Source organism: Buteo buteo, chromosome 2 (assembly GCF_964188355.1).
Source record: "Buteo buteo chromosome 2, bButBut1.hap1.1, whole genome shotgun sequence".
In the NCBI taxonomy this organism is placed as follows: Eukaryota; Metazoa; Chordata; class Aves; order Accipitriformes; family Accipitridae; genus Buteo; species Buteo buteo.
In genome coordinates this window covers 40975241-40996025 of record NC_134172.1, presented here as the reverse complement: position 1 = coordinate 40996025, position 20785 = coordinate 40975241, and the positions used below count along the sequence as shown (strand labels likewise).

General features: G+C 39.6%; 1 protein-coding gene across 11 annotated transcripts in view; it reads left to right on the top strand.

Annotated features, from left to right (window-relative positions):
- The window catches only part of SATB1 (SATB homeobox 1), a 115525-nt gene extending 98217 nt beyond the window's left edge, over positions 1 to 17308 (top strand). For 7 of the 11 annotated variants that reach the window (XM_075051991.1, XM_075051948.1, XM_075051987.1 and 4 more), the window contains 3 exons: positions 12139 to 12342; positions 12845 to 12940; positions 15592 to 17308. In XM_075051991.1, the coding sequence (XP_074908092.1) occupies positions 12139 to 12342; positions 12845 to 12940; positions 15592 to 16077 (786 nt within the window). In that variant the 3' untranslated portion in view covers positions 16078 to 17308. The remainder of the gene's footprint in view (positions 1 to 12138; positions 12343 to 12844; positions 12941 to 15591) is intronic. The other 4 variants (XM_075052000.1, XM_075052017.1, XM_075052009.1 and 1 more) reach the window with 4 other exon arrangements.
- Positions 17309 to 20785: the final 3477 nt, after the last annotated feature.

Here is a 20785-nt window from a genome sequence, read left to right as displayed (position 1 = left end):
TCAAAGTCAGTCAGAAGAAGGTGAGCAGAATAGTTTTTGAAAGCCACTGAAGGCACAGTTTGTAGCAGAAAATTTGGCTTCATAGATAGCCCCCCAGACTGCTGCAGAGAGGGTTAAAAACCCGCACTCTTACCACCCGGCCAGCAGGTACTGACTGCATTACAAGTCCCCCAGAGCTGAGGTGGTGTAGGTCACTGTAGGTGTGCCATCAGTGTCCCTCGCTGCATGGCAGTGCCACCTCTCTTACGGACTCCCCCGGTGTCCATGCAGACCCCGAACAAAGGGGAAATCTCGTCCTGGAGGTGCAGCTGAAGCCCTGGAGGTGCTGTGGCTGCAGATGTCTCAAAATGAGTCTGGAGGAGGGCAGGAAGGGCTTGTGTTGGAAGAGAGAACGCTGAAATGAACAGTCAGGATTCTTGCAAGGGTCCGGAAATCCAGCTCTTGTTTCTTCACAGAACTATTTGAAAAATGTTGTGCAGTCGGGAAGCACCGGATTGCCAAAGGAAAAAAAGCGTGGCACCCTCTCCCACCTCCTTTGAGTCTTTTATTTTTAGTTTTTCTTTCTTAGGTCGAGGTGTTTCGGTTCCTACACTCCAGATGCATGAATCAGCTCTTCCCTAGGCAGCACCTGCTGTCTGTCTGACAAGAGGTGCTGTTTCTGGCAGGATGGATTTTCTTAATCTCTCTCCTGCTTTCTGTATCCTCACCTTGTGTTTTGTTTTCCTTTCGCCACCTTCATTAATTTCTCTTGTTATAGCTCTCCTCTTAGCCCTCCTTTGACTTTTTCCCACCCCATTCCTCTCCCGTATACACCCTCACCATCCACTCTCGCTCCATCTGCCTTCCTCCTGTCCTACTGCTGTCCCATGCGTGCCGGAGTCCCACCCCAGGTACATCCCCCCCCATGCAGTCACTTTGCACAAGTATCCCCTTGTGCGTGGGGCACAGCATGGGCACCCCATGCCCTTGAGGGTGGTGGGGAGCCATGGGCTGGACACCAGTGCTGCCAGCTTCATGGGTGAAACATCATTCCTTTCCCCGCATGGCGACACGGATTTAGCTGGGAAAAGAGCCATGTTCTTGATTTCTCAGGTTGCTCATGCCTGCTGTGGGCAGATCACTGATTCGAGAGGCTTTTGAAGATTCAGTATATCGGTGTTTTAACACGAAACTAAAGCCCTATTAAAAAAAAAAGGGGGGGGGCGAAAAGTCTGAGCAAGCTGTACGAGACTTAATGACGTACGGAAATGAAAACAAAGCTGTAGTGCCAAAGCCGAGGAGGAGGCTGAGTAGTTAGAGAGCAGCCCGTGGTTCCTGGCAGTGGGGGAAGCGGGGTACCAAGTAAACAGCGCAGAAAACAAAAGCGAGCTCAACCCGTAACTAAACAGGAAATGACAGGGTAAAATTCCTCCTGAAAAAAACGAGAGCTGCTAAACACACGGGAAAGAATAAAGGCATCTTATGCAAACACAAATATACAGTAACAGTCCGAGAAGCGGTTTGTTAAAGGAGTGACCGATTACAATTCAGGTGAAGGGTTGTTGGGCAAAGGAAGGAGTAAGAAATAATAGATGTGCATTTTCTCCCTTAATGTTAAACTGGATAAGTCAAAACACACTACACCTGAAAGAATGTTACAGGATTTCTAGGTGCAAGGTGAGAAAGGAGACTATGTTTTGTTCCAGATAATTTTTAATTTCACTGTTCCTAATAATTTCTCATTGTGTCCATGTTTTTATTTTCTTCAAATGTAACCTCTAAGTCAAGCTTCAGATTTTTGGTTACAAATTACCCCAAAGTGTTGGCATATAATGAATAGGCTAGGGCAAGCATGCAGCTAGCTAAGTGGGGAAAAATTCCAATTCGCAAATATTTATCTGATTCCAAATCTGTCAAATTTTATCTGAGAACACATTGTTATTCAGTGGTCATCTCATTTTTATTCCTGTGAAATATCATGTTCCCTTACTTCAGGACAGCATTTGAGAAGCATATGAAAATAGCTTTCAGGATCTTTGTAAAGCAAAGGTGTCTGGACTGAGTGGTCCTTAGCAGAATTCCCTGAAGTTTTGGACCCCGACTGAGCAGGATTTGCACACGTGTCAGTTACGTCTGCGGGTTTCCATCGGTGACTAGGTATTTTGCTGAGCCTGGTGCTTAGCATCTCTAGTAAATGTAACATGCAAGAGGAAACTCTACAGATATAGGAACTTTCCGCTGTTTATATAAAATCAGTTATTTTTTAAAAAAAGCTATGAAGGGCTTAAATGAGATTCTTTTTATTTTTGCTTTGGGACAGCCAGTTTGCTTCACCTTTGAGAACTCATTTGCTACTGTTATTTGATATGAGGAGAGAGTCTAACTAAAGGGATTGATCCTTTTCACCTGGGGAATGGGATGAAGGGATCAGGGCAGGAAGAAGCGTGCCTGCTCCATGCAGTGCCTGATTTAAGGGCAGAAGCTGCTGCTGAAGCTGTTTCCTGGAAATATGGCTCGGGCTCAGCTTGGCTGGCCCTGTGCTTGGCCGGTGAGGAAAAGTCTAACACTAAGTACTGCTCTCTCAAGGAGCTCTTCCCTTGTCGCTGTTGTTGTCCCCATCCTGATGGCAAACTACCTGAAAACACTCTTGTGTTGGTTCCCACCCAGGAGGGAGAAACTGGATCTCTCCAGCTTCCCTTTTGATCCAGCTTTCCTATTCTTTTAAGTCTATGCCCCAAGCAACCCTGCTACAAGTAAGGGTATTTTAGCTTTCTAAGGGCCTCATTGCCTTTATTTTTCCATGGGTGAGATACACGCTTCGGGCTGCTCCCTTCTCATTTGCTGGGTGGCATCTGTCTTTCACAGGTGTGGATTTTAAAGATTTTTTTAAACTGCATTGAGGTAATGGGCATTATTAATTTTCTGACTGTTTCTGTGGTTAACAAAATCTGGAGGAAAGTTGGGGAAATGTTTCTTTTCAACCCTTAAGGCTCCCCTCACCCTTGGCATTATCAGAGCGTTAAGTGTTCTTCACTGTGAAACTGAGAGCCACAGAAGCCAGCTGAACTGCAAGAGGCAAGTTAAAATAAATGTTCTTAGAATATTTAAATGTCTAATTCAAACCTATATGAAAACGTTTAGTTAGGCCATAAAAATGTGAAGGGATGTCTGAGAATGGATTTGAGCTCTGTATGTTTTGGAATGATGTCGCTTGTTGGAACGTCGTGTCAGCTGAACTGAATTTACAATGAAGTCCAAATATCTGTGAGCCTGTGATTCCTCAGTTTGTGGTATATTGTCCCCAGATCCAAAATGAATTCTGGAAAGAAAAAAACAAGAAGCCACGGATTTACATTACTCCTTCTGGGAAATTATAATCTTTAAAAAAAAAATACATCTAACAACATGATATACACACATATAAGTAATTACGGAAGTGACACTTTGGCCCTGTGGCCTTTTTACTGGAGGTCCTTCCCCAAAGCAAATGTTAAATCTCTGTAAGCAACTTAATAATAAATATTTGCTGTTCACTTGTAAATTGATAGTAGTAAAAAAGATTTTTAAAATTGCCAGGTTCTTTCTATTAAAGACTAACTAAACTGCAGATACAGCTGCCATACAAAAATTGATTGCATGTTTAAGAATAAATAAATATGGGCTATTAAGGGTCATGGTTGGATTTAGGGTTGTGTTTACTTTCAAGGGAAGCATCGGAATTGCAGTGAAATCAGTACTTGTCTCTACTTAGAAGATAAAGGACCATATATTACCAGTCACCCTCTGTGAAACCCACTGACCCATTTTATATGTCTCTACTATAAAAAGTAATGTACCAGACCAAGACTGACTTATTTAATAATTAGCAGTTGTTTTTTCTTGTTTAGATTTTTTTTTTTATTATTATTGTTAAGTCCATTTTTGTCACGCGTATCTCATGGTTACAATGCCAGTTGAATCGTGTGTGTGAAAGAGGAAGAATCTGGAGTAGAAGAAGGCAGAATAAAGCTTCACACGCTGGTTTTTTGCATCTATTACTTTTTTTCCTTCTTTTTACATATGAATGTAGTTGCATTTTATGTAAGATTTTCAAAGGCATGCATATTATGTTTTTGATTAGGGCTTGTGCCTATCTATCATTGCTAGGCAATTGAAGGCAATACTGTAAAAAAGATACATTTGAACAAGGGAAAGGAAAGGTGGAGGAGGCTGAGAGCAGAGAAACCAAGCCTGGGAGAAGCCCTTCATTTAGATTATTCAATTCGCTCTGTACTCAACTAAAAAGTAATGATATTTATGTTTTCAGTCACAGTTATGGGTTAGTTTTTTTCTTTCCATGTGCTGGTGGTACGTCTCAAGTGTTCATAAACAGGGAATACACTCACCAGTTTTGATAGAGCCTTAGACCTTAATCTGACAAGTTTTTTGGTAGCACTGGCTCTTAGCCACTCACTGTGGCTCCAGGTAGAAGGAGAGGTCTAATAAGACAGATGAGACTGTGGGAGCAGGGCCACAGCTCTCCAGGTCATTTTGTTTCTGTACTTGTTGCTGATTGTCATTGAATTTTAGAGGTTGCTTAGGCAAGTTTCCTTTTCCTATTTATTTGTTTGGATGTTTACAAGAATAGAAATATTTAATTTTTAAGTGCTACAGCGAGAGAGGAGAAAAGGCAGACAGAAGAAGAGACATCACGAATCCTTTTCCCCTAAAATATCACAAAAAAATTGCAGTGAAATACTGTCAGTACCACTGCTAGCTGTTTGGTCATTTGTTTTTCACAACCCAGAGCAGAGGTGGAGGTAACATGCAGGCAGATGGTGTAGCTGAATAATACGTTGGATAAGAAATTTAAAGAAATGGCATAATCTGTTTCAGTATTCTTCAAAGGAAGTTTTTCCTGCTAGTGAGGTTTACCTTTCTTCTGAAAAGCCCTATGAGGTTGTGGGGTTTTCAGTTTGTTTGTTTTGCTAAATCTCATCTGTTATGATGGCAGATACAGATTTGCTTAAAATTCACATCTGGCTTCCCCTTTCAATGTTCTAGTAATGAAAGCCAATAAAATAGATAAACCAGAAAATCTGGAGATAAAGGACAGCTTCAGGTTTCAAACTTTCCCTGATTTAGGGGAATGCTCAAAGGCAAAGCCCAAAACTTAAGGCTGATTAGTGTAAATAAAGTACTAAGGCAATCATCTTTGTAGGGACATTTATTATCGCTTCAGGCCATGTCTCGAGAAGAGGCACTCGTATTTTGGTATCTCTGCTCATCTTCTGGAACAGGCTGAAAACCAGCTTTTGCTTCTTGAATTAAAGATACATGGGTTTTGGGGAAAAATGAGGAAATCTCAAAGTACTGAACATTCACAGCAGTTTTTCAAATTACTCAGAAGTATGTGCCTCACAGAAGTCAGTGCTTAAAATTACTTGAAAATATAAGCTCAACTGAAAAGATTTTCACTAACAAATGCGTTGGTCAGTACCAAAAACTACTAAGTCTGGTAGATTATTAGTTTTCCTAAAATTTTATAAAAATATCCAGTGGCCTTTCTTTTAACAGACTTCAGTTTTTCTGTGAAGCATTTAGGTCTACTCAGCTTTGCATAGGAGATAACCAGGACAATTTATGTATTTTAGGAAAGATAAACGTGCAGTCAGAATAAATTTTCTTGCAGTCAGGAAATTCCAGAAGAACATTTAAAGCTAAAAAGGACTGCTTGTGTCATGTAGGCTTGTTCCCATGTCTGAACCCACAGGTATTTCACCCAGAAAGAAGTCAAATTTAAGTAATCTCAGCCTGAAAACAAATTTTGAGTTAAATGCTCTGGTTTTACCTTGCGGTGGGTGTTCCCTGCTGTATTTTTCCAGCTAATAGAAATGTAATGCAAAATGCATTTCCCAGATAAATTAAAGCAGCGTCCATTGTTACTTCAACTTGTCTTATTTGTTTGTGCTGAAGTGACGTTTGTTTATTTTGCTTCTCAATGCATGAGCTTACTGATTCAGAACTCTCTGAATTTTCGATCCTGTTGAACACTGTGAGAAATCTCAGTTGAAGGGTTTAATGCATTTTCCAATCAATGTGTAGGGGAAATTTGGCCTTATCAATTTAAATGCTGGAGATCCTTTCATTGCATTATGGAAGAATCTTCTCTAAGCAGAGATTATTCTTAAGAACTTCATAACATTTAAAGGTTAATATGTTAGGTAAAGAACAATATCTTAAGACAAACATTTTTATTACAGGACATGAAAGGATAGTTCTGATTAAATTACATTATTATTTGAATGGGAAAGAAGACAAAGTGCATCATTTCTTGCCCTCAACTTTAATGCCTTTAATCAAATAATGACCTTCTGGAAATAGTTAATTTTAAGCATTTGGAAAGATCAATACCACTTTGCCACCAAAAAATGGCCCAGATGATGAAATTTGATGTATTTAAAGTACCATTTCACCCTTTTAACCTAGTAAATAATTTAAAATGCTTTCAGTACTCCTTTGCTACCATTATGTATCTTGTTCAAAGTATTATGACTTTTCCAAAAGCAACCTTTCTGTACAATGAGCAGCTTACAAGTTTAATACTAAAGACTAAAACTATATGCATATACTGTAGTGGTGATGTCAGCCTTTTTTCTTCTCTTTTATATATGGATTTTGTTTTGAAAAGAAATGGAAATATCTGTGATGAACGCAGCCGTTTGGAACAAAAGTCAGATTTGTAAAGCAAGTTGGATGACTTTTGAAGGGGAAAAAGTCAATATTTAAAGTTTAGTTCATGAGTTCTTTCCTTTGTTTTGTCTATAAGATTTTGTGTTAAAGGTGAAGGATTTGGGTTGCTCAGACAATTAAGAGCCCATTTTACCAAGTGTAATTTCATATCTCTGTTCTATAAACTGGAGTGCCTTCAGCATTGTAAATAAAAAAAAATTGCCCTCTATTAGCATGTTTGTGGGCAGATTAAAAACGGTCTTCATTAGCATAAGTAACACTTACAGATTCTTTTAAAAGTAGGAAATTATTTGCTGAATGATAAATTGCTAGCTTTAGAGTTAGTTGCTGAAAATGTGTTCATTCAAAATGCCTACTTTAGTTTAGTCTACAATACTCATTTTTTTGAGTTAGAAGTACTGTTTAATGGATTATGTACTTAGTCTTTGTTCACAATAGATGCTGAAATGCAATTCACACTTTCTGCTAAAATGTTTGTATCAAATATCTCCCTATTTAGACTGATTTCTTTTAACACCATGTATTTTTATTACACTATATGCCCCCAAGAATGATACAAAATAATCTTAGATATACTGTACCAAAGAAAAACTGTTCATATCTTAGCATTGATACTCTAAAATGTTTTGCCTTCTTAGATTCAAATTACAGCTCTGCTAAAAAATGTTGGCGTCTTTGTTAGTTATTCTGTAAGAAATATTCATCATTTGGCAAATTTTTATCACTGTAACAAATTCACCAAACAAAAGAGTTCAGTTGCTCCACCTTGAAGCCCTTTCTTCCCAGACTAGATGTGTTTGTTGCTGATTTGGAAAGCTTTGCCCAGAGAACATCTTTCATGACTGTAATGCTTCCCTCTTTGATCTAGTTAGGGTTGGTATTTACACCTTAAGTGCAGATTTCAATTATCTTTTTTTTTTTTTCCTTTTAATAAGAAAGATACCAGGATGCAAAAAATGGTTTGTTAGAGACTCTACGTGAAAGAGCAGATTATTTTATTTAAACACAGCACAGGTCAGACTGAAGAAAATAGCATTTGGATACATAGATAAAATGCATAGATGCTTTCTTTAAAATAAGCATGCTCATGGGTCTTGCAGAGTCTAATGTTTGGCAGTTATCCTCTTTGCGCTTTTTCTGCAATAGTTTGGCAGTTCGGCTTTCACAGTTTTTTTTCCTCTAATGTCTTATGTTTCTTTACTAAATCCCTATCAGAAAACCAGACAGAAGACTCTTATTTATTTTAAATATCTTAGGTTTAGCATCTTTTTTTTTTCAACATTTTCTTGCTTACTGTAGCAAGACCTTTGCAGATGGTACTTGGTTACTTGAAAGTGCATAACAGTATTTTCTTTGTAGCAGATGGATTTAAGACTTTTAGTTCCCAATAAATGTAGGTTTACAATACATAACTTTACAGGATTTGTGTTGTATATAACAGGTTTGAACATATTATCTCAGAATTCATCTGCATGGCATTTTCAGCTTATCCAGGGCCCATGCCAGTATTTTAAGTAATAGGGAGAGCATAGTGATTGATAGCAGCTAAAGGCGTGATTTTGAATAGAAACAAAGGTTTTAGAACAGAAGGTGTCAAATTAAACTTTGTCAGTTTGAAAAGTAGTAACATCCTGAAAGTTCTCCAAACATATTTACATGTGGCTAATGTTTATATTTTGCTTTGTACTCTCTTTATATTCAGTGTAATGTTGCCTGGCAAATTTACTCTGTTTTAAAATCAAGGTTGTTCCCAATGTCATTACAGAGTTTTGGGGGGTTTGCCTTGCTGCATAGATATATCAGCTTAATTATTTTAAGGCTGCTTTTTTAACTATGTACTATATATGCTGTATAAACCAGTTGTGATCTAATCTGAGTTATAAATATTTCCTTATTATTTTGTGGTCCTTTCCACTTCCTGTAAGACTATAAAGACAAACACCACCACCCCCTCTCAAAACAGTGGCCCAAGCCCTCCTTCAGAATAAATTGTTTGAACTAGGCAGAAATTGCTCTAGACCTAAATGAGTGTAAGAGGAGAATAATCAGCCTTGTTATGTTCACTTATAAATTCAACTGATTAACTGCAGCAGTTCCTACTTCTTTAGATCAAACAGAAACAAAACATACAAGTTTTACAGAACTTAAAATTCACCATTAGAAAAGTCTGTATAATAACTTTTCCTGAAATATACAAAAACATTTCATACATTCTCATTTAGCTAACTTTTATGAATGAGCTTTGTGTCACATGCAGAATTCTGAACCTGAAACTAAATGAAATACTTATGGGTTGGTTGGTTTGTTTTGAACTAAAAGAAGGCATATTGGTATAAAGTTTTTAGTCTCTTAACTAAGTAAACCCCTACAGCCTCTGTTACTGCCCATTCACTATCTCTTCTGAGAATATTTGGAGATCAACTTTCGTAAATATTTTCAGAAATATACCATGAAGACCAAAAAATTGTTCCTATCCTTGTAATTTTAGAATAATTCAGTTGGTTGTTTCCATGTTGCCCATCATATGTTTCACAAGAGTATGTCTACTTCTTTAAAAACTTGATGAACGCAGTGAAAGGAGACATTTTAGTAGAATAGCAGCCTATTCTGTGTACTGTGTCAGAAGCATCTGATTTTGGGATCTCAAAATCGCTGCTTCCCTGAAAGGCTAGCAGAGACATGCTTCAGGTTACAACTAATCAAATCATTTTTAGATAAGGAATTAGAAGTATTATGTCAGTGCAAAAGTTGATAGAAAAATACTGGAAATATGTTAGCCATCAGTAATTAATAAAAATAAGGTCTGATCTAGTAAAGACAGAAACAGAAAGGACAATAAGGGGAAAAGGAATTTCTTAGTTAAGAAAAACTGTGTGAAATAAGTTTAATCATTATAAAATGTGATTGTTAGGAAATACTTTTACTACTGGACATTTAAAAAGAGTTCCTACTGTCTTTTTTCCAAAAAGATCTGTGATTCTTGTGGTCACTGGACAAAATATGTGCAGCTTCTAAATGCATGATGCAATTTCTTTTCCAGTCTATCTGTATACCTTAGGGAGGTGCCACAGGAGAGAACAGGTTGTCTTGTCTTTTTTTTTTGACATTCACTGAACTGCTGTGATAGTTAGCTCTGCTCTCTGTTTCACCACCATTAGAACGAGGTCCAACAGTTTCAGTGTGAAGCAGTGCAGACTCCAGACAGCCAAAGGACAATTTTTATGCTTTGGGGCAGGCTGGGGTTTTGTTTGTGGGTTTGGGGGGGGGTTTAAATCAAAAATTTTAGAACTGCATTTCAATGAAAAGATCTAGATTTGTTTCTCTTCATCTTCTTCTCTCCTCCATCCCCAACAAATTACCTATGTCTTCTGATTGCACCTCTTTTAACTCACTGCAGAAAACTAATACTGCTGTTGAGCGTAATCCAGCACGTATCCCTGTGGAAGCAAGGTGGGCAGAGAACCATGAGCAACATGTTGATTTTGTTAGGGGCAAGGAGATTAACCTGCTAAGACATCCCAGGGTGCCTTACGATGGGGAGGGAGAATCCACAGAACCTTGCTACTGTTTTAAAAATATGCCATATGATTCCAGCTGGGACAGACTGTAAGTTATGTGCTCTGTATGAAGGCGTTTGGCCACATTTCCCAGTCGGCTTGCTAAACCCTGAGGCACTACCTGGCACCCACCCTCAATGTGTGGTCAAGGAATGGGCTGTGCTCCATCCCCAGGGTGCAGGGGGGCCCTTCTGCTGCCACTGCTCTCCGCCTTCTCCCCACCCTTCCTAGCACACCTAGTGAGCACCAAGCAGATTTTGGCCCCGTTTAAATTTTTGCTTTCTCAGCTCTGCTACCACCATCTCTCTAACATTTGTCATTTTGATTGGTTCTGTTTCTTGGGGGCATTTTCTCCTGTGTCATTTGTTCAGTTTTCCACTTATATCCAGGAGAACATACTTCAAATTTTCATACACACCTCACTAAATATTTTCGTATACAATATGAATGCATTAAGATAATTTGTTTACTTTCACCTCTTCCTATCGTGGCAATATTTTTACACTGCATTTATTAACTGTTAGCTAAAGATATGAATGTCTTCAAGAAAATACATATCTATATTGTATCTATGTATCTATTGTATCTAGTAGTAAACTAGTCCGGCTAAACCATTTTTCAACTACCAGTACATATAAAAAGGATCTAAAAGTTTCTGTACATTTATATTATTTGTTGATTCAATAAAATGTCAAATTATCTTTCCTACAGCATTAAGAAATAAAATTGCATGGACCTAGTTTTGAAAACAGATCCTTGAAGCTAAAAGAAAGGAAGTATGCATGTTTTACACATGTAATATTTTGTTTCTAAATTATTTTAATATACAAAAAAATCACTGCTGATGCACACAGTGCTAGCTAGAGTGTTTGTACTCTTCTTTTAAAACTATCACTGCACAATTAAGAAAAAAAATCCTCAATTAAATTTTAAGAAGTTGTAAGAAAACAATTGTTAAATTTTCAAGATTAACTTATATGTCTTGTCTAGAAGCAAATTAGCAACCACTGAAGTTCTTGCAGGGGACTCTGTAGGTGACTTGATAGTATGTATCCCAAAACCATGTCTGAATTAGAGTAGGTAAGCTCTTGGGCAACTTGCTGTCCTGTGATGTGGAAATGGTATAAAGGGTGTATCAGAATCTTGGACATATCTTGCTCCCCCCCACTGTAATAGTGTACGTAAAACTGAGAGACTGTTTTTTTCTGGGTCCATGAGAAAAATCCTGAAACAGGTAATGATCTATCACTTGAAGTAAGTTCACCTGCAGAGACACTTCTACTTGTAGCAGATAGGAAAAAGGTATTACTTGACTGCATCTAATCAAAGGATTCCTGTCTTTTAAAAGGACATTAGGGAGCTCCTCTACTGCTATGATGGACATTAGGCAGCCCTACAGTCAAGGCAGATAATTGAAGTACTTTCTCGTTTTGAGTAGTAGTATCAGGATTTTAAAAATTGCTCAGCACACAATCTACCGGCTCCTGAAACACGGTGTTGAAGCCCTCAGATGGGTGTAGCCTTGCATAAAAGAAAATAGGCAGCACAGAGAATATACTGGCGTCAGTGAAACCCCTGTCCTGCGGAGGGGAGCGTGTAAGGGATTCCGCCTCCATCAACCAGTTTGTGGTGCAGGACCAAGGGGAAGGTGCGTTCCAAAACGCTGGTGGTTGGCGAGGGTCTGTGAAATAATGCAGCAGCCTCTCAGTGTATCGGTGTTTGCTTTAAGCCCAGCCTGTACAGTGAAAGCCCCTTCCTACTGGGGAAGAGTGTGAGAGAATGCAGCGCCTCTAAAATACACATTTCACCCTCGTTTTGCCCCTCGTGAAGTGAGGAAAAAAACTAATGTTTTGCTGGTGTTATCTTCAAGGGGTGGCTCTGTGAGCTGTTACGTTGGAAAGAAGATCCCTCACCAGAGAACAGGACCCTCTGGGAGAATCTCTCCATGATCCGAAGGTTCCTCAGTCTTCCTCAGCCTGAACGCGATGCCATTTATGAACAAGAAAGCAATGCAGTTCATCACCATGGTGACAGGCCTTCCCACATTATCCATGTGCCAGCAGAACAGATTCAGGTTAGTTTACCTTGGCCAATCCCGCAGAGCGCTAAGTAAATAAAGCTTTAAACGGAGCAAAGGAAATTAGTGTTTCTTTCCTCCCAGCCAGGCTAAATGCAGGTCTCCCGGTACGAGATAAGAGCGCACTGCCGTCCGCCACCAGAGTTCAAAGGAGAGCGTGCAACCACCCATGGTTTTTGTTTCGGTTCGGTGGTTTTTCGCAAATGTGCGTGGACGCGGTGGCACAGAGGCAGCTGCGTGCCGGGCAGGGCAGGCCTCCGCGCTGGCTGTCCCTGGCCAGACAGGCGTCAAGACCGAAAGGCAGAGGTGTTTGGCACCAGTTGTCAAATGCCTTACCAGCAAAGCGGGAGGACCTTGTTGTGCTGCTGTTCAAAAGCTAAGCTTGAACCCTCAACAGTGGCGGCTCACCCGGGTAGGAGTGAAGGGAAGGGGATTCCTCATCCCGCTTTAACCCCAGCCGAGGCTGGGATGAGTCAATGTTTGTTTGTTTTTCCTTCAGAGCCCCTCTCCCACCACCCTTGGGAAAGGAGAGCATAGAGGCGCTTTCTTACCAGGCCTGCTGACCGCTGGACCTTGGCTGGGTGCTGCTCCGCAGGTGAGCTGGCACAAGGGCACCGTGTCAGGGAGAGAGAGGAGGGGATGCAGGATCCACGCCACGGGGCTTGGAAACGGCCGCCCCGCGCTCTGGGGCAGCCCCAGCAGTGCCCCCCTCCTCTGGGGGCTGCGCCCACGCTTTGCTCACACGGGCACCGTGAACCGGGAGCGTGGCTGGCTGTTTTGCTAAATATTGTAGTCCAGGTCAGCAGTGCGGACTGCTGTCTCTCTGAACTGGGGACTCTTTAATCCCCGTTCACAAAAGACCTGAGGTCAGCCTTTTAATTGCTCCCTCTTAAAGGGCAGATAGTACCCCGTCCTTTCCCAACCTCAGCGGAGACCCAGTGTATCATTTGTATTACCTATACAGAAAAATATTTACAAAGCTAGGAAGGATAGAGTTATCTTGCAGCCAGAAACAACACGAGTGTATATTAAAGATAAAGCAAACTGAATAAGACAATCCCTTAGGATATCAAGTACAAAAATAATTGTGAAAGCCTGGAAACTTGCTGTTTGATTTAGCAAAAAGAGAGAAAAAGATCTATATTAAGTAATAAAACAGCACTTGTCTGAAAATGTACATTGTTTTTAATAAAATCGCTTCTTAAGGGGATAAAAGGAGAAGGTTATGCACAGTATAAACATTCAACCACTATGCCACTTACTTAGATTTTCTTGCCTTGTTGATAAAAGTTGTGTGTTTGATCTTGCAAATATTACTCACATAAGCAGTTGCATTGTAATCTCTTAATATGACTTGTAGAGAGTAAGGATTGGGAGATTGGGCCTGAGTTTTGTCTCTGCTCTTCTACATGGTAATTGTTGTAGATGCATAAACATGTAGCTAAGACACAAGTTTTCAAACTGTATGTACAAAGCCTCCAGTCTTGTAAGAATTTAATGTGCTGGGAGTAGTCTTGAATCTCTTTGGGATTGAAGCCTTGAATGGGACTGCTCACAGACCATAAAACATGAAAGGATGTGAATAGGGATGAGGCAAGAGCCCTAATTCCACTAGCATTTGTGTCAGACCTTACAATAAAAAGATCACTTAAAGCAGTGGCTTCTAAACTGGGTGTTGAGACCTATGTGAAGTCTCCACAACTATGAGTGGTACTGCAAAGTGGACAGAATTTTAATTCCTCCAATATTCATACTACTTGTACAGTATTTTGTGCTTCTTAGGGTCTGCAAGTGAGCTGCAACTGGAAGTTCGGAAACCACTACCGACACAAAAAAAATTGTCGAGGGGAGACTTGCAAAGGGAAATGAAATGTAGTGATAGCAACTGCTTGTTTTGCTGCTGTTGTTTTTTAATAATAACTGGTGGTTTGTACCATATGACAAGAAATTTGCTGATCCAAAGTATCTTACTAACCAGTGCTTCCTGTGCTATGAAGCAAAAGAATTGTCAACAAAAACAGTAGCTGATAAATTTACTTTTGATTTTAAACATGATCTTATAGTCTACTGTACTCCGGTGGTAGATGAGAAAAACATTTCTGTCCCTAGGGCTCAGTGCCTCACCTTTTAAGAACATTTCTGAATCCATGCTTGCAAAACTTCATTTTAAGCTCTTGTTAATTATTTACATCGTGATTTGCTTTATCATGTTCTTCTGATGTGCATACTGGCTCATTTTTATTGCACGAGTTTTTGGAATGCAGCATGTTCCCTGCTAATAATAATAGTGCAACTTACTTAGAGCTTTGCATCTTAGCACTTTATAAATATTAACTAAATAATCCCCAGCACAAACACAGAAGCAGGTAAATATGTTTGTTCCCTGTTTATACGTTGGGATACTTGAACACAGGCAAGACAGACCCTCTCTGAGACCACCAGCAAGAGAGGTCAGAGCCAGAAGGGGAAATACAGATTTCCTACCTCCAGATCTCTTTGTCCTTGCCGAGGCCGGGTTTGACAGTGCGACTTTAGGTGCTTCCAGCTAACGCATTCTGTCGTATCGTTTGCAAGTTTGACAAGACTTCAGTGCATGCTAAGGTCAGATCAGCAGTGGGATATTTCCGCACTTAGCTAAAATGCTCTCCTTCTCCCTGATCGCCCCAGTCCCTTAGCCTGTCTATTGCTAGAGATTTGCAGCCCTTGTTTTTGGGCAGCAGCTGCTGCTGCTGGCAGAGCTCCTGTGCATTTGCCCTCATCTGGCACTTTTCTCACTTTGCCCTTGCTACAGTTCTGGCTAAGCTGGTCAAGTTAATCCTATACTATGTCACCTACTTAGCATTTTGTCTTGTCTGCACTTGACTCATGGAGCATGTTCATTAAAATTTGTCAGCTAAACCGCACCAATGTCACGTCATCGGTGGTTTCAGTCAGACAAAGCCAGAGTGTTCCTTCCACCTCTCTGTCCGTATCCCACAGTCCCTTTATCCCCTGTCTCTGCTCACACACATATAGACACATGTGAGGTATGCAGAGAGTTCTAACTCCTATTTTAATTCTGGTTCACCAATAATGGGCCTTTTTTTCTTTTTCTCCCCCTCCCCCTCTTTTTTGTTCTTTAAACTTACTAAGCCTTTGTTTATAGCTTTGCAATTCTTCCCCACTCCCCCCGCCCCAGATTTTTTGGTAACACAAAATCTGAGCAAGAATACATGTACAAAAAAATTGCTGTGCTTTGTCTTGCAGCAGCAGCAGCAGCAACAACAGCAACAGCAGCAACAGCAACAGCAACAGCAACCAGGTCCCAGACTACCCCCAAGGCAACCGACAGTAGCATCACCAGCTGAATCTGAGGATGAAAATCGTCAGAAACCCCGACCGCGAACAAAGATTTCTGTTGAAGCCCTAGGGATTCTACAGAGTTTCATACAAGATGTAGGCCTGTATCCAGATGAAGAAGCAATCCAGACTCTCTCCGCTCAGCTTGACCTGCCCAAGTACACCATTATCAAGTTCTTTCAGAACCAGCGATACTATCTCAAGCACCATGGGAAGCTGAAGGACAATTCTGGTTTGGAGGTGGATGTTGCAGAGTACAAGGAAGAAGAGTTGCTCAAGGATTTAGAAGACAGCATCCAAGACAAAAATGCAAACACGCTTTTTTCAGTTAAACTAGAAGAAGAGTTATCGGTAGAAGGGAACACAGAAATTAATGCTGAATTGAAAGACTGATCTAAAAGTATTATTTTCTTTCAACAGTGCCACTGGTATTTACTAATGAAATGAAAATTCCATCTTGCGTTCTGTCAAAAACCTTTATTATTCATTGTTTGGCCAATGAATCTTCCAAAACTTGCACAAAAGTTGAAAAAAAGGATAATGCAGACTGCACTAGATGTTTTACTCTGTTTTACAAACTGCTTCGCAGCAACAGATGAAGCGTTGAGGATTGTTTGATATTAATTTGTGTTCACTGGATACACTGTGAGTGTACCCAATAAGCATGATACCAGTGATTTTGATTCTGGAGCCTTCAGACAAGCATTACAACTTTTGTGATTTACTGTTTTTTGTTTCTGTTTTGTTCTCGTTTTTTAATTATTACTGTAGCACTCCACACTTGATCTTTGGAAACTCACATTTATTTAAAAAAATAAAATAAAAAGAGTTTGTTACTCTTGTTCTATTGTATGTTACAAAAGAACTATAGACTGTGGAATGCAGTTTAAAGATAACATATGCCAACAAATGCCTTGTATTATATGGCACTGCCGTAATTCAGATTTGTTTTCTTTTGGAAATAAAGGTCACTGTATTTTTTTTTCCATTCTCATTGTTACATGGTTTTAAAGAAAATGAAAAAGAAAATGTGAAACACAATTTAGTCCTCATTATTTATTTGTAGATCCTGCAGCATCATGTTGTAATTAATTTTTTTGGAAGTTTCCGTTAAATGTAATATTGCTTCTCTTGTTATCATACTGATTTTTTTTCTATTTATAAATGTATTTTGATGGGCAGTAAAACAAAGTGTCTTAAAAGTTTTAAATAGAGAAAATGTGCTTTACACAGTTGCCTATAAAAAGTGCTCTATGTTATCCAAGCAATTCATACTATAAGCTTCACTCTTATTGTTGTATGCAATTTTTACTATCATGCAAATAAGCTTAGGTAAATAAAACTAATAGATCACCTTAGAAACTTATGCAATTAATGTGAAAATAATTGATGTTTGCAATGTGTCTTCCTTTGGTTTACAATCAATTTTAAAGCTACAGCTGTATAAATTTTCTGTATAAAGGTGTATTTCTTTTTTATGAGTTTATTGCTATGAAAACACCAGTTATTTTGTTACAGCTGGCTGTTTTTATAAGTGTATCACAATTTTCTTTATGCAGAAATGTTCTGACTAGGAGTGGTTATTGACTGTAACTACACAATTAAAATTGTTTGTATGGTATGATATGGCAGGGTTTGTCTGCGTATGTGTATATCTGGGAGGAATTACTTGTTCTTAGTGCACATTGTACCTTCTTGCCACCACTTTGAAGATGACATTTCAATTGTTCTCCTTTAAAATCACAGACAGATTTTTTTAATGACCTTCTTAAAATTTGAATTTAGATAACATACTTCAAAAAGAAACACAGTTTGGTTATGAAAATCATAACCTGTCTTTTCTTGGTTTAAAAACTTGCCTGCCCAACAGAGATAGCAGGATATTATTGAGTCAAAAGGCTATCAGGCATAAACATATTTACAGTTCCTGGCAGTAATGCACTTATAATGGATACAGCTGGTTTTATTTTACACTAGAATTATGCTAACACTATTCCTTGCACTAATGTATAAACATTAAAAAAAAACATTAATAGTCACAAAGTAAATAGGAAAGATGGGCTTTGCACACAGCAGCCCCCTTCTAAGCAAGATTATTTTTAATGATCACTAATAAGGTTCTTGATAAAGCCATAACAATTGGTGAGCTCTGAATTTATACAAGGCTCGTGTTGAGGCCAGGGTGAAATCTGCAGCTGAAAGTTGTGAAGTACACACCATTGTTCTCTTTTCCTAGGAGAGAAAGGATTTACACCCAGTGCAATTCAGGATTTGAATTGAGTGCAGCTCTTCTAAAATGACTAAAAGTTTGCAAAACTCAGGCTGAGTTTCAAAGGCACAAATGACTCTTAGGTTGCAGCAAATTCCTCCTTTTAGTTCCATTAAGTTCTTTAAGAAGATACATATTAGACAGCAAAGCAGGTTTTCATTCCACATGTTTAAAACGGCTGCAGATGCCGCAGTGCCCTTGGGGTTTCTCGAGCAGCTCCCAGCTGCGGCACCTCTTGGCTCCTCCCGGGAATGTGTTGGGGCTGCACCATGATTTGGGTTTGGGATCCAATCCAGTTAAAAGAAAAGAGCCTTAGTACCACTCTGGGAGGGAAACAAGCCTTAGGAGGGACATGGATGTGTAACTTGGCATTGCATTCCAAGGGAAGGACAGTCAAACTACGCCCTCACTTAAGTAACTTGCAGTAGCTATAAAGCTATTGATAGCCTAAAGCTATGCTGGTTGCAAAAGGGCAAAACCTAAGCCTGGTCCAGGGAAGCCACTGTGGTCACTGTTGGATTTCTTCACTGATTTCAAATGGGATCATTGCTTTGTACAGCCACACAGCTGCTCAGAACGAGGACAGACCCCTGTTCACAGCCATGGGACAGGATGAAATGTAGCCCAGGCAGTGCAAGCTGGTTTTATGTGCAGGACAATACTACGGGCACCCTTGGGCTGGTCGAAGAGCCGAGTGACCATTTCAATAGGGCTGCTTAAGGAAAAAATAAAACCCCACTTTTAAGTGTACGCTTTTGCTGCACGGGCATATGCAGGCTAGAACAGAAAGTGAAGGAAAGACTTTCCTGGAGTATACCTCTCTTCACGCTAAAAGCTAATACACACAGCACTCCTAATACCAGAAACAGGGCAACAACTCCAACACCCTATAAAAGGATAAGAAGAAATGTTTATAAAATTGTCTTTGCTATTTTGAAAGCAATTTCCTTTTCTTTTATCCTTTTAAGTTTTATGGGTGCTGAAGTAGAGGCCATGTGTGCTTACAGATAGTTATTATAGCTGTTTCTTTTCCATTATCTTTGCTTTTCTTTCTCCTAGCATAGCTGAGGTTATCTTCCAAGTAGTTCAGCCTCTGTAGTCACATATTACCTGCACAGGGGTTTGAAGCAGTGCATTTTTGTGTCCCAGTGGGTGGGCTGCGAGTACAATCTTTTAACTTGGCCTAAGTGACCAAAAGCATTTTTGTTAAATCCTTCACAGTATTTTCAAAGGTGATATGGGTATTAAGGATCCCAACTTTATGTGGATGCGAGAGATTTATGCTGTTAGGATTTAAGCTACTACAAGCATATGCCACCTTGACTTACAGACCGGTTAGACTACCTAGAAAATTACCTTATGTCCTTTTCTGTTCCTTTTTCTCACCATCTGGTGTAATCCTACAAAAAAATACCTTTCCGTTTCTGCAAAGATTAAGAAATCAGACTGGACTTCTGTAACGAAGAACACAAACCGAGACATCAAAACACTATTAGTTGGGAAGTTGTTAGTAAAACTCACTGAGTAGGACTTCACTGAGAGCGTATGAAATTAGTATTTCGTATATAGTTAGGGAAGTATGGGGAAAGAATATTGCTTACTAGGAATAATACTTAAGCTGCAAAGAAAACCAAATGCCTAAGAAAGAAGGAACCAAGTGCTGGGTGGGGATGGCAGGACTTAGTTTTTGCTATAAAACTGAAGTTAAGTATTTCATGTTTTATGGTGTTTACCATAAAAAATGAAGTATTTTTACTCCCTGCTGATTCCCGTTAATCTGTATTTAACTGACAAGATTTATGTGTATATGTTAGAGTCCCCAGTGTGTGTTTTTCAAGCCTGAAAGAAAACCAAAGAGGCCCCAGATTCCAACAAGTCCATGGCTTGGGGACAGTCTCAAGCCCCAGTCACACATAAAAAGGTTGCTTATCGTTACTTACCAAGACTCCCTATCCTACAATGCAGGATTTTAGATTAGTGTTTTGTCCAGCTACTTTAAATTGGTCAGATGACGCAGAAAAAAATGTCCAGGTGTTAAATTATTCCACTTAATTTTTTCTTTAAGTTGGGAAGGTGCAGCAAATGGAGAAAGAAGGGAAGGTTCCCCTAAAGCAGTGATTTTGTTTCAGTGATTTACTGAGCCAGTACAATGGTTGTGTGCTGGGAAAGCACGAAACATTGCTAAGTTCATTTGCCAAAGCAAATGCCCTATATGTTAAGAGCAGTATAAATTAGATACTATGGAAGATCTACTTGAGCATCAAGTATTAGCAATTCTGCTTAACTTACTGAACTTGTGCTTTGATGTCCGGTACATTGCAGAGACCAAAGGTATTTTGATTTTTACATAATGATTTATATTGTGCTTTGAATAACAGTTCCATAGCAAAGCAGGCATACAAATATACTCCTGGGCCTTTTTTTGCACACAGATGTAATTTTAGTTTGGTGTCCTCACAGCGCCTTGTGTCCACACAGTGTTTTACTACAACAAATGAGCTAATAATTCAAACTGCAATAAGTGATCCTCCTTGGAGCAGGAGTAGCGCTACTTGGCAGTGAGTTTGTTTGCTTTCAGGTTCATACGGGAGCCTTCCGGCCCGGTCTGCTGCTGGCAGTCCTCCCGCTATCCCACGCCAATTGTTTCGTGTTGGCCTGGCCTGGGCACCCTTCCCGCTCTGGGTCATCTTGCCCAAATGTCATCTCTCCTGGTTACATGCCAGCACTTTGGTCTATGTGCAACAGTTTAATATGAGGCAGCAAGGCCTGTATGTATCTGATGTCACCTATCCTTTATCATCACCATTCACGCTGTGAGCCCTGCAGAGTTGC